Consider the following 12,700-nt stretch of genomic DNA (forward strand, 5'->3'; position numbering starts at 1 on the left):
GAGTTAGTAAAATGAAACTCCTGCAAATATTGGTGGTTTCTGTTTGAGCCTTATAGGATAATCATGGTGGTGTAGTGGTTAAGAGCGGTGGTTTGGAGCAGTGGACTCTGATCTGGAGAACCAGGTTTGATTCCCCACTCCTCCTCATGAGTGGCGGAGGTTAATCTGGTGAACTGGATTTGTTTCCCCACTCTTCCACACAAAGCCAGCTGGGTGACCTTGGACTAGTCACAGTTCTGTTCAGGGCTCTCTCAGCCCCACCTACCTCACAAGGTGCCTGTTGTGGGGAGGGGAAGGGAAGGTGGTTGTAAGCCGGTTTGATTCTCCCTTAAGTGGTAGAGAAAGTCGGCATATAAAAACCGACTTAACTTCTTAACTTCAGTTTCCATTAGCCAAACTGTGAAGTGGTTGGTTAAGCCCTCTCTCTCCTCCCTGATCTGAACTGAGGCTGTAATTTAACTTTTAAACAGGACCACAGAGATCTATGGTTTTTGTAGGTCACTGTTTATGCCCTCAGTGGCTGCACTTGTGAACTTTGCATCTCCATTGTCAGAATCCCTGATTATTTAGGTACAATTGCATTTAGCCACAGGGAAAACACAGTAGCTTCATCTACTGGGGGGTGGGGAGGAAAGAAGGTTGTCCATCAGACCTAAGCTTCCCCATGTTTTGACATACTTAGAAGGCATCCGGGGCAGAAAACGGTGTGATAATGATAAAAATAACCCCCAATAAGTATTGTAGGACATCTTTCTCTTTAACAGAAAAAGCAGCCCATTCCCACAGTATCTCCTTCAAACTGAAGGTTGCACAGCAAACAGAAAGTAGCAGGAAAGCGCTGCTGGAAATAAACAGTAATCATGCCATACAAGATAGATCAAGCCATATTTAACACTTCCTGGAAAGAGGCATGAAAAATGTCTGTTCTGATACGTAACCCAGCGTCATAACAAAAGTCCAACACAACTTTTTCAGAAATGCCCAGAATAATTTTAGAATTTGGCACACTGTGCTATTTCCTTTTCCTTTTCTTTTTTTCTTTCTTTTTTCTTTTGGTAGCCCCAACCTAAACAAATTACAGTGTTTGGCTGGGATCACTACTAGGTTAGCCCAAGTGCTTGCACTAAGCCTGAGAAGTTTTTCTTACTTTTCTTCTGTGAACAGCCCCGCCTAACACAGGAGCCTGCGATGGTCTAGTAGTTGGACTTTCAGACTAGGACTGTGGAGACTAGGGTTGCCAACCTCCAGTTGGTGGCTGGAGATCTCCCACTATTACAAGTGATCTCCAGGCGACAGAGATCAGTTCACCTGGAGAAAATGGCTTCTTTAGAAGGTAGACTCTATGGCATTATACCCCACTGAAGTCCCTCCCCAAACCCTGCCCACCTCAGGCTCCACCCACAAAATCTCCAGGCATTTCCCAACCTGGAGCTGGCAATCCTAGAGGAGACCCAAGTTCAGAGCCTCACTCAACCATAAGCTCTCTGCATGACCTTGGGCCGGTCAGCCCCTCTCTCAGCCTAACATACCACATGGGATTTTATGAAGATAAAATTGCAAAGGGGAGAATCAGCTGCAGCTCTGTGGAATAAGAGATAAAAATGCAATAGATAAAAAGATTGACCTCTGCCCACTGTAAATAGCTTTTACAGATTTCCCTCAAATATATTTTCTGTACAGTGTTAGGGGACTGCTGTTCAAGAAATACAAGTCCAAAACATTGCTAGCCTACTTGGTATGGCCTAGTGGCTAAGTTGTTACCTGGGATATCTCTGGTACATATCTTGCCTCTGCAGCAACCTCAGTAGATGACTTTTGGCAAGTCACTCCCAGTCTCACCAACTGCTATGTGGGGATAATAGCCCTTGCAGGGCTATTGTAAGATTGCAACAAAATTATACTCTGCAGAGGAAGGCAATGGAAACCACCTCTGCTTCCCACTTGCCTTGAAAGCCCCTTGCTGGGGTCGCCATAAGTTGGTTGCGACTTGACGGCACTTTACATACGCACACAAATAGGAGGCTGACATTAAATTTTTATCAGAAAAGTTATCTAAGGGTCCCAAAGTCACAAAAGAGTGGGGAGGGGGGACCTAATTCTGTATTTAAAAAGCGAGATCAGAGTCCAGTATCACCTTAGAGATCAACAAGATTTCCAGGGTATAAGCTTTTAAGAGTGAAATCTCCCTTTGTCAGATATCTAGTATCTGATGAAGGGATCATTGCCTCTTGATAGCTTATACCCTGGAAATCTTATTGGTCCTTAAGGTGCTATTGGACTTGAATCTTGCTCTTCTACAGCAGACCTACCCACCTGAAACTGTCCCACCTGAAATAACCCAAAATGGGGATATGGCTCTTCGGAGAAGATGGCAGACAATTGAGATAACTGGAGTGTAACTTGACTCGAGAAACATTGTGGGTGAGTCTGCTAGGTTGCCAAAAGCATAGGCTGCTAGGCAGTCAAGATGGTGCTGGAAGGTTATGCAGTAGTCAAGTCTGCTCCAGACCAATGTGGTTCAGTGAACAGAGACAATGTGGGAGACCTGGGTTCAAAATGGCACCATGGGCTTGGACTCATTGTGTAGTCTTGATAATTCACTTTCAGCCCCTTGAGAGTCCTACAGTGCAATCCTAAAAAGATTTGCAATCATTTTAGAGCGCAGTCCTAAAGAGAGTTAGGGGAGGGGCTGTGGCTCAGTGGTAGAGCATCTGCTTGGCATGCAGAAGGTCCCAGGTTCAATCCCCGGCATCTCCAGTTAGAGGGACTGGGCAAGTTGGTGATGTGAAATATCTTCCTGAGACCCTGGAGAGCCGCTGCCGGTCTGAGTAGACAATGCTGACTTTGATGGACCAAGGGTCTGATTCAATATAAGGCAGCTTCATGTGTTCATGTGTTCAGAGTAACTCTAGTCTAAGCCCGTTCATTTTACAGTGCAATCCTAATGAGAGTTACTCCAGTCTAAGCCCATTGAAATGATTGGGCTTAGACTGGAGTAAATCTTTTTAGGATTGTATTGTAAGCTCTTTAAAGTCAGTGGCCTAGGTGGATGTAACTCTGCTTTAGGGAGTGCACAGCTAATTTTCTGCCTCCCAGGGTGGCTATTAAACAGTAAAGATTCTAAAGCTACGCACACTTATCTAGGAGTAACAAAGTGGAATTTGCTTCTGAGTTAACCTTGACCATTTACCTAGACAGGGTTGAGATAGTTTAATGTGTTGCATTTGTACTACAGCTCACCCTCGGACTCACTTCAGTGTGCCATATGGCCAGGCTGGCTTTTAACCATGTAACCTTCAGTCTAAATATTTTCTCCTCCAAAGTGTACTGTAAGGGGAGGTTAAAGCAAATTGGATGCAGCCAGTGTTAAAATGCTGATTCTCGGCACCTGCTCTCAATATTAAAATGAAAGGTTGGTATAATGCTTGCAGCCTGAGGCGCCAATTACAAGACTATAATTGCCATGTTTTTTGTGCATCTGTCTTTCAGGAACTAGGGAGTGTGTACAGCATACTTGCTGCCATTTTAAACGTGGGCAATATTGAATTCTCCTCGGTGGTAACGGAACACATGATTGACAAGAGCATCATTTGCAATCCTACGCCTCTTGAGAACGGTGAGTTTCCCTTCCTTTTTGCACATAATTAAATGCCTTTTGTGATTGAGTGAGCTGTCTAGTTAATTATGAACCATGGAGTTATCTGCATGTCCAAGAAATCGCGGGTCATTGCCTGTGAAGCTCCAAGCAGTCTGGGTCTAGCACACTTTGGGGAGTATGTCCTCCTTTACGGATCTCCGCATGCTGAAGATCAGCGGATGAGAGCCTGCTCTGGAATCCATCTGGCCAAGTTAAATCTCTGGACTCTCTGTTCTGGTCCCCAAAATTTTGACATTTCCTTTCAAGGGTCAGCCTTTCTACATTCCTCACCTGCCGATGTAAGATTTTAGAAAGAAGACTAAAGGCCAAAGCACACAGTACGTGTGAAACCTGATGGGACCTCCCAATGTTTTCTTTATCGTTAAACTTGGAGTACCTGTGGCAGTTTGAAACTTTACATAGTCTCGTAGTGTGCTTTTGCTATGAGCTCCCTCACATGAATGAGATTGGCAAGCAGTACCAGTATGAGTAAAAAAGCTGCTTTGCAGCCCCAGATGATATTTGGATAACAGGCAGCATCATCTTCTAGTGTGGTGTAGTGGTTAAGAGTAGTGGTTTGGAGCAGTGGACTCTGATCTGGAGAACCGGGTTTGATTCCCCACTCCTCCACATGAGCGGCGGAGGTTAATCTGGTGAACCGGGTTGATTTCCCCTCTTGTACACATGAAGCCTGCTGAGTGACCTTGGGCTAGTCACAGCTCTCTTCGAGCTCTCTCAGCCCCACCTACCTCACAGGGTGTCTGTTGTGGGGAGGGGGAGGGAAGGTGATTTTAAGCCAGTTTGATTCTTCCTTACGTAGTAGAGAAAGTCAGCATATAAAAACCATCTCTTCTACTACTACTACCAAAATGCTGTCTAATCCAGTTGTTGTCAGTTCTGCCTGGATCTTTGAAGAATCGGAGTGAGATCTTGAACACTGTGTCACATGAACACATGAAGCTGCCTTATACTGAATCAGACCCTTGGTCCATCAAAGTCAGTATTGTCTACTAAGACCAGCAGAAGCTCTCCAGGTACTCAGGCAGAGGTCTTTCACATCTCCTACCTGCCTTTAACTGGAGATGTCAGGGATTGAACCTGGGACCTTCTGCATGCCAAGCAGATGCTCTAGCACTGAGCCACAGCCCCTCCCCTCATTTCTTTGTTTTCCAGCTGCCTCCTTGCTGTGCATCCAGGCAGATGAATTGCAAGAAGCTCTCACCTCGCACTGTGTGGTGACCCGAGGGGAAACCATTATACGCCCCAATACAATGGAAAGGGCAACAGACGTAAGAGATGCCACAGCCAAAGCACTGTATGGTCGTCTCTTTAGCTGGATAGTCAACCGCATCAATGTGCTGCTCAAGCCAGATACGTGTTTAAGGTAAGGTTTTGCTGCACAAGAGAACATAAGAACATAAGAAAGGCCATGCTGGATCAGGCCAAGGTCCATCAAGTCCAGCAGTCTGTTCACGAAGTGGCCAACCAGGTGGCCAGCCCACAAACAAGGCAACTGCAGCAGCACCATCCTGCCTGTGTTCCAATGCACCTAATATATTCGGCATGCTCATCTGATCCTGGAGAGAATAGGTATGCATCATGACTAGTATCCATTTTTACTAGTACCCATTAATAGCCCTCTCCTCCATGAACTTGTCTACTCCCCTCTTAAAGCCTTCCAAGTTGGCAGCATCACCACATCCTGGGGTAGGGAGTTCCACAATTTAACTATGCGTTGTATGAAGAAATACTTCCTTTTATCTGTTTTGAATCTCTCACTCTCCAGCTTCAGCAGATGACCCCACATTCTAGTATTGAGAGAGGGAGAAATGTTTTCCCTGTCCACTCTCTCCATACAATTCATAATTATAGAGACCTCTATCATGTCTCCCCTTAACTGCCTTCTTTCCAGGCTAAACAACTCGAAGTGTCTAAGCTGTCTAAGAGGAGACATCTGATTGTGGTTTAATCATTTATTTAAAATATCGGTAGGCCCGCCTTTCTTCCCAACAAATTTGGACACATGTCAGACAATAAAAACTAAGTATAACTTCCAAGGTGGTCTCCCATCCATGCATTGACCAGACCCAGTGTGCTGAACTGAGCCAGAACAGATACTGTACTTCTTCACTGCCCTACAGTTTTAAGCCACCTTGACTTCTAAAAAAGGCATACAAGTAACGGAGCCAATATCTGTTCAAGTAATGCATCCAACATGCCAGAAGTGTGTGCTTTAGTGTGGCTGTATTAGGGCCAAGCTAGATGATGCTGGTGCCATTTTAGAGCCTTTTTTAGACTTTTAAAATCACCACAGGGGACTGATCCTGCCAGGGACTATCATTTACGCTCTTGAAAACTGCACCAAGGAGGGATAAGAGTCCCTCATCCCCCTGTGCTGTGGTCACTGGCAGGATCCTTCCTTCATATGATAACAGCTAAAATTAACTTTGCAAGAAAATGGAAAGGAAACAAATTCCCAGATATTAATAACTGGATAGATAAGATTAAACAAACGTATGTATTAATTAAGATGACTAATTTAAAAAAATGATAAAGATATGGAATGTATTACTTGAACAGATATTGGCTCCATTACTTGTATGCCTTCTAGGAAGTCAAGGTGGCTTAAAACTGTAGGGCAGTGAAGGAAAAGGTTAGATTTTAAAATAATGCCGAAGTACAGTATCTGTGCTGGCTCAGTTCAGCACACTGGGTCTGGTCAATGCGTGGATGGGAGACCGCCTTGGAACCCCTATTCTATGTTACATTTCATAGTGGAAGAAAGATGGTATGCAAATATACTAAAGGAATGTGTGTGTGGTTTTGAATGGCCCAGGTAGTACCCTAGTTTACCCTGCTTGTAAAATACTTTAAGGATTTTGAGAACTGGGATCCGGTCATGTGCACTACAGCTCTCAAATTCTGTACAGTGCAGCCAGGTCCATTGAGGAAGTAAACTTCTGTATACCACCAGAGTGGTGTAGTGGTTAAGAGCGGTGGACTCTAATCTGGAGAACTGGGTTTGATTCCCCGCTCCTCCGTATGAACTGCGGACTCTTATGTGGTGAACCAGGTTGGTTTCCTCACTCCTCTACATGAAGCCTTCTAGGTAACCTTGGGCTAGTCATAGTTCTCCCTGAACTCTCTCAGCCCCACCTACCTTACAAGGTGTCTGTTGTGGGGAGAGGAAGGGAAGGAGATTGTAAGCTAGTTTGATTCTCCTTAAAAGGTAGAGAAAGTCGGCATATTAAAAACCAATTTTTCTTCTTTCAACCATGGAAAAAATCAGATGCACAAATCAGGCATGAGTCATTGATTTTAGTTATATTCTCTGTAGAACATCTTTCTGCCTCAGAAAAATAACATTTGAGGTAAAACACATTGACTTAATTTCTGCTCAGATATTTCTGTTGTGAGTGCTACCTTTGCATCCTAGGTCAAGGGCAGCCTTGCAACGTATAAGAGCTTTTTGTCCCTGTTTCAGTCAGGGTTAGCTGCCATGAGGCAATATGTTTGTGTAAAGTCAAATTTGCAATGCAGATTAATCTATGGAATATGCAAATATTTTGTGCTGTATGAACACGCTGCCCGGGAGCAAGGGCAACCTATCCTGGAACCATTCTCTTGACAGACCAGGCGCTTGCGGTTACTCTTTCAGCCTCTGACTAACTCCCCCAAAGGATAACATATTAGAATCTGACATTCTCCCAAACTGGGCCAGAACATTCACAGTCCTTTCCTGATGTCATCCCAGTGGGTTTAGACCAAGAGCATTAGTGGCATTCTTGAAGCAGCTGTGACGATAAACCGATGTGAAATAACCAAGGAAGAAACGTAACATACATTTCGTGATTTTTCAGTGGAAGTGACGAGGGACTGAACATTGGGATTCTTGATATCTTCGGGTTTGAAAACTTCAAGAAAAATTCTTTTGAGCAGCTCTGCATCAACATTGCCAACGAGCAGATCCAGTTCTACTTCAATCAGCACGTTTTCGCATGGGAACAGGTGGGCATTATCATTTTTGTGTTATGTTTTTATTTATTTGTGTTGTTCAGCCTTTCTCACCGAGACTCAAAGCAGATTACACAGAGTGAGTCGATACAATCGGCAGGATGGGACGTACAATAAACAATGCAGTAGGATCTGGGTTGTAGAAATCTGGAACCTACCAGAAATCTGAAAACAGAACTAAGGCAAAGCAGGAGTATTAACATGATGCACCAAATGCAAAAATTACATAGTAGGATCCTACTTACAGCAACAGGCAGTATGAGCTATATACAGTAGTATAAACCATTGTCGCTAACCCTTTAACCACGTATCTTTCTGAACCATTTTGTTAAGTACAACCCTATTACCTATGCAGAAAAGCCCTCTTGAATAATTCAGTGTGTGTGTATAGGGCTACAACATCTAGTCAATTTTAATTGGCTGGATAAATTCAAGCCATATTTATTTGTGTGTGTGTGTGTGTGTATAAACTCTCTAAAAAATTTCCCTTGAAACAGGTTTCCATCCTAAAACTGTGTGTGTGTGCGCCATCAAGTCACAGCTGACTTACAGCAACCCTGTAGGGTTTTCAAGGCAAGAGATGTTAGGAAGTGGTTTGCCATTGCTTGCCTCCACATTGGCAGAGAGAGTTATGAGAGAACTGTGACTGGCCCAAGGTCACCCAGCAGGCTTCATGTGGAGGAGCAGGAAATCAAACCCAGTTCTCCAGATTAGAGTCCACAGCTCTTAACCACTACACCACATTGGCTCTCCTCCCCCCAAAATCCTAAAACTACAAATGTAATAATAGGACAATAAAATCTTATAGAATTAAAACTGAGCAACAAAGACTGGTCAAAGCAAGAGACTCATTCGATCTCCGCTTACAGAAGGTGCTTCCATTGGCGGAAAACAACTCTCTCACCTTCCCCTCTCCCGCTGCAGCCCCAAATGTTTCGTGAAATGCTTGTTCTGGGAGACCGGGAACAATTTGGGAAGATTTGGAGATCTGCAGTGGGACGGAGGTAATGGTGAATATGCCCCCTTTCCATTACTGAAAACTTACTCTGAGATCCAAGCCCATTGAAATAAATTTATTTCTTTTAATGTAACTACCTCTGCAAACCTCACGTGGCAAATGCTGGAAGCATTCCTCCCTGTGTGTGAGAGAAGGGGGGGATGCTTCATGTTGATAAAGTCTGCTGGAAAACATCATCCTTTCCTTAGAATGGCTGGGTTTTGTATGCAAATATTAAATATTAAATAAATCTATGAAATTAATCTACTGGGGTTTCTCTGGTTGGCTGATCACCCGCAAATGTATATAAATAGCTTGGCACTTCTGAACACAGAATTTCCTCTGAGATAGGTCACCTACAACTTCTTTTTGGAGAACCGAAAGAGGACAAATAGACCCCCACTTTTGTTTATATATGTTCTATGCTCAACTGATTGGTTTCTTTCTGCAATTTAAATGTTCATTGGCGGGGGGAATGCATTAGGCTTCCCATTTACAGTATCCAGGCAACAGAACATGGTGATAATAGGTTTGATGCAAATGCAGTGTTGTTTTGATGAGGAATAAGGGTCGCTGTGTAATTTATGGTTCAACAGCAAAAAAGTAAAATAAAATAAAATAGAAAAATAGGGGGGGGAAACGCCCATACCAAGCAGTTTTAGGAAAGTTACTTTCTTAATAATTTGACAGCAAGCATATTAATATGAATTTTCTGTGGCAGTGGGGTGAGGAAGGGTGGGAGGTTTGCTTTTATTTCATGCAGGAAGATTGCTGCCTGATTCAGAAGGTGGAGAATTTGCTTTGGCTGTAAGATGTGATTTTATTTTTAAAACGGATGAAAAATTTGATGCCGTTACCGAAAGCGAATGAACTTGAAGGGTCAGTGGCCAGATTTTCGAGAGCTTATTAAAAGGGTGAAAAATGAATATTTAACAGTTTTAAATGGCAGTGAGGAATTTGTTTAAGAAAATAGGTCACGGTGGCAGGGGGAAATCAAATGTTCAGGCGTCTGTGGATGGAGGCCCCGATCCAGTGAGCCCCTTCCTTTGTAACTATATGGGTTAAACTAGAAGCGAGACATGATTAACTGGAGCATCTGCATGTCTGTGGCTGTTACCACACTAGGTATTCCCAGCAATGTATCAAGAGTTTGGAAATGTTATAAAAAAATATGTTCGCACTTTCTATGTATTCCCAGCGATGTATTAAGAGTTTGAAACTGTTATCAAAAATACTGTTCGCACTTTGTTTGGCCCCTTTAGCTGTGAAGACGTCTTCCAACCATTTTTTAGCTGTGGTATCCAAAAACCCTTTTAAAGTGATGTTTTTAATAACATTTTCAAACTCTTAATACATCTCTGGGAATACAAAGTGCGGTAACCCCCTGAGTGGCATTAACTGGAAAGTTTTATCTGGGATAATATTCTCTCAAAGCTCTTTTTCTTGTGACTGCCTCATCTGCAGTTTGTGAAAGCTTTCAGTTATGTTATACATGTTCCTTAGGAGTTACGCCATTGTAGTTTTTAATCATTATGGCAGTGAAATAATCAAAAGATACAGTATCAGAATCGACTTTCCAGGGCCCATTCAGATAATCCTCAGGCTTCTTCTCAGCGCAGTATGAGGAAGTGCTTTTAGGACTACTAAGCTACACGAGTGGTGTTTCTTTAGAGCAGTGGTCTTCAACCTGTGGGTCAAGATCATCAGGTGGGTTTCCTGGTGGGCTAGCTGTAAACCCCTATAGAGCTGCCATTTTTGGTGCTTTTGGGAAGGACCTGCTGCATCGAGAGCGAAGGTGTCACATCTCCTGCCTCTCTTTGCCAACTAGCTAAATGGAGCAAGCAGATTCCTCCATGCTTGTGACCGTTGGCTTGTTCTTCAGTACAGCACACCTCCTGATGTGTGTGTGGAATTTTTTTTTTCAACAGACCACCTCTCTGAAAGCTATTGCTTATAACTTTTTTGACATTGGCTAGTTACTATAATAATTATATGTGTGTTATGTTAACTGGATCAGCTGCTGTAGCTGTGGCATCAAATAAGATACTCTAGCCCCATATATGTGGCATGAACCAGTGAATGAGGGAGAATGAAGGAGAAGACCAGACCTCTCCTGGCCTCTACACATAGATCCAGCCTGTGCGTAATGTTTAGGTTTATTCAAACCAATGCAGGTTTTTGTCATCTGTTCCAGAATGAATACCTGTATGAAGGCGTTGATGCTCGAGTTATTGAGTATGAGGACAACAGACCTTTGCTGGATATGTTCCTCCAAAAGCCAATGGGATTGCTGTCTCTCCTTGATGAGGAAAGCCGTTTTCCTCGAGCCACTGATCAAACACTTGTGGGTAAGTTACTGGCAGTTTCAGGGCCATTTCCCTGTCACAGTGAGGGTGCCAGTGCGCCACAAGAGCTTGGCTTTCTCCCAGCCATTGGTGGCATGGGAATGAGTGTGGCCACTGGGAACCATGATCAGCATGGAACCACAATTACCTGCCAGGACTCAGTTTGTTGCTCTGGGACTTGGATCACACCTGCCTGGTGGTACACAAAAGGAATTAATGATTGTACCATGGCTTGGAGAGAAAATATGTTAAAGTGACCATTGGCAAGTTGTGCTACAAAGAAGATTGACAAACTGTGACACATTTCATGTCCAAGAGTATATTTGCTTATGTTTTCAGTGTGACTGTATACATGTCTCTAAGAGTACAAAGTGCACCTCTGCAACGAATGTTCTTGCCCATGAAAAGTGCTCAGAAGAAAGGTAAAAGAGAGCCATAAAACCTAGATCTGTTTTGCTAGTTGTTACCCTGTGATGTTCGGAGCCAACTTCCTTGGGCTAGTGTCTTTCAGAGGGGGAACCATCAAAATCCTATGAGAGTTTAGGTTTTAGTGAAAACATCTTTTGTGCGTTCCTATTTTCTGGTTAAGAAAAAATGGTTGGGAAGTAACTGTTGGCATAAATGATACATGCTGGCACCAAGGAAGAAATACATATATTCATTATGTTATACCACTTAGAACACAATCAGTGTGTTTTCTTACAGAAAAATTTGAAGACAACTTGAAGTCCAAATATTTCTGGAGGCCAAAAAGAGTGGACTTGACATTTGGGATTTACCACTATGCTGGAAAGGTAAATGATTTGCAAATGTTATTCGCTGATATTATCAACACCTTTCACAGAAGGTGGGCCAACTAATGGCAATGTTCTGCCCAAAGACTGGAGGATTTTTTTTAATTGCCTTATGGTGGGAAGGGCAAAAATTAGTATTATGGAGCAGAACTCTTAGTTGTTCCAAATTTGTAATAACTAGTAATAATTGAAATTTGCAATTTTTCCAATTCTGACCTATATAGCACAGGATAGCCTAATCTCTTCAGATCCCAGAAGCTAAGCAGGGTCAGCCCTGGATAGTATTTGGATGGGAGACCACCAAAGAAATCCAGGGTTGCTTCGCAGAGGCAGGCAATGGCAAACCACCTCTGAAGTCTCTTGCCTTGAAAAGTCTGTGAGGTCACCATAAGTCAGTTGCAACTTGATGGCAAAAAAATGCAATAAATAAAATTACTGCTCCCCAACATTCATTTACACCTTTCATTTTTTTATTAAGCAAAAATGAGAATACAACAACAAAGGAAAACAGAAATATAACAAAAGCAAATGGAAATATAACATTACTAAAATACTCATAATACAAATTCTTGAGAAGAAACTAAGACCATGCTGCTAATATAACTAAAATATCCATAATAGTGAACCAAGCTCTGCTCTGTCTATTTATCTAAAATCCGCATGCTTGTCACTGCCCTCCCTCACTGCCGTTTACACATTGGAGTGTTTTTTCCATCTTTGAAATTGTTACATTACAGCGAGCGTCCAGTTCTGTATTTTTGTCATTATAATACATCAACATTCATTTATTTTTATTTTTTATTTTGTTTAAATTTTATTAGAAAAAGAACCCCAATGACAATAACAACTAAAAAAAGCAGAATTACTGACAGTCTTCGTAATTTAAAATACAATATATCTCTATCTATCTATC

At 42.6% G+C, this 12,700-nt stretch overlaps 1 protein-coding gene across 1 annotated transcript in view; it reads left to right on the forward strand.

The window, feature by feature from the left end:
• Window positions 1-12,700, forward strand: part of MYO3A (myosin IIIA) — a 104,562-nt gene that overhangs the window by 52,497 nt on the left and 39,365 nt on the right. Inside the window, exons 16-20 of the mRNA XM_056856986.1 lie at window positions 3,490-3,616; window positions 4,811-5,021; window positions 7,498-7,645; window positions 10,843-10,996; window positions 11,699-11,787. Coding sequence (XP_056712964.1) covers window positions 3,490-3,616; window positions 4,811-5,021; window positions 7,498-7,645; window positions 10,843-10,996; window positions 11,699-11,787 — 729 coding nt within the window. The remainder of the gene's footprint in view (window positions 1-3,489; window positions 3,617-4,810; window positions 5,022-7,497; window positions 7,646-10,842; window positions 10,997-11,698; window positions 11,788-12,700) is intronic.

The sequence above is a fragment of the Euleptes europaea genome, chromosome 11 (assembly GCF_029931775.1).
Source record: "Euleptes europaea isolate rEulEur1 chromosome 11, rEulEur1.hap1, whole genome shotgun sequence".
NCBI classification, from domain to species: Eukaryota; Metazoa; Chordata; class Lepidosauria; order Squamata; family Sphaerodactylidae; genus Euleptes; species Euleptes europaea.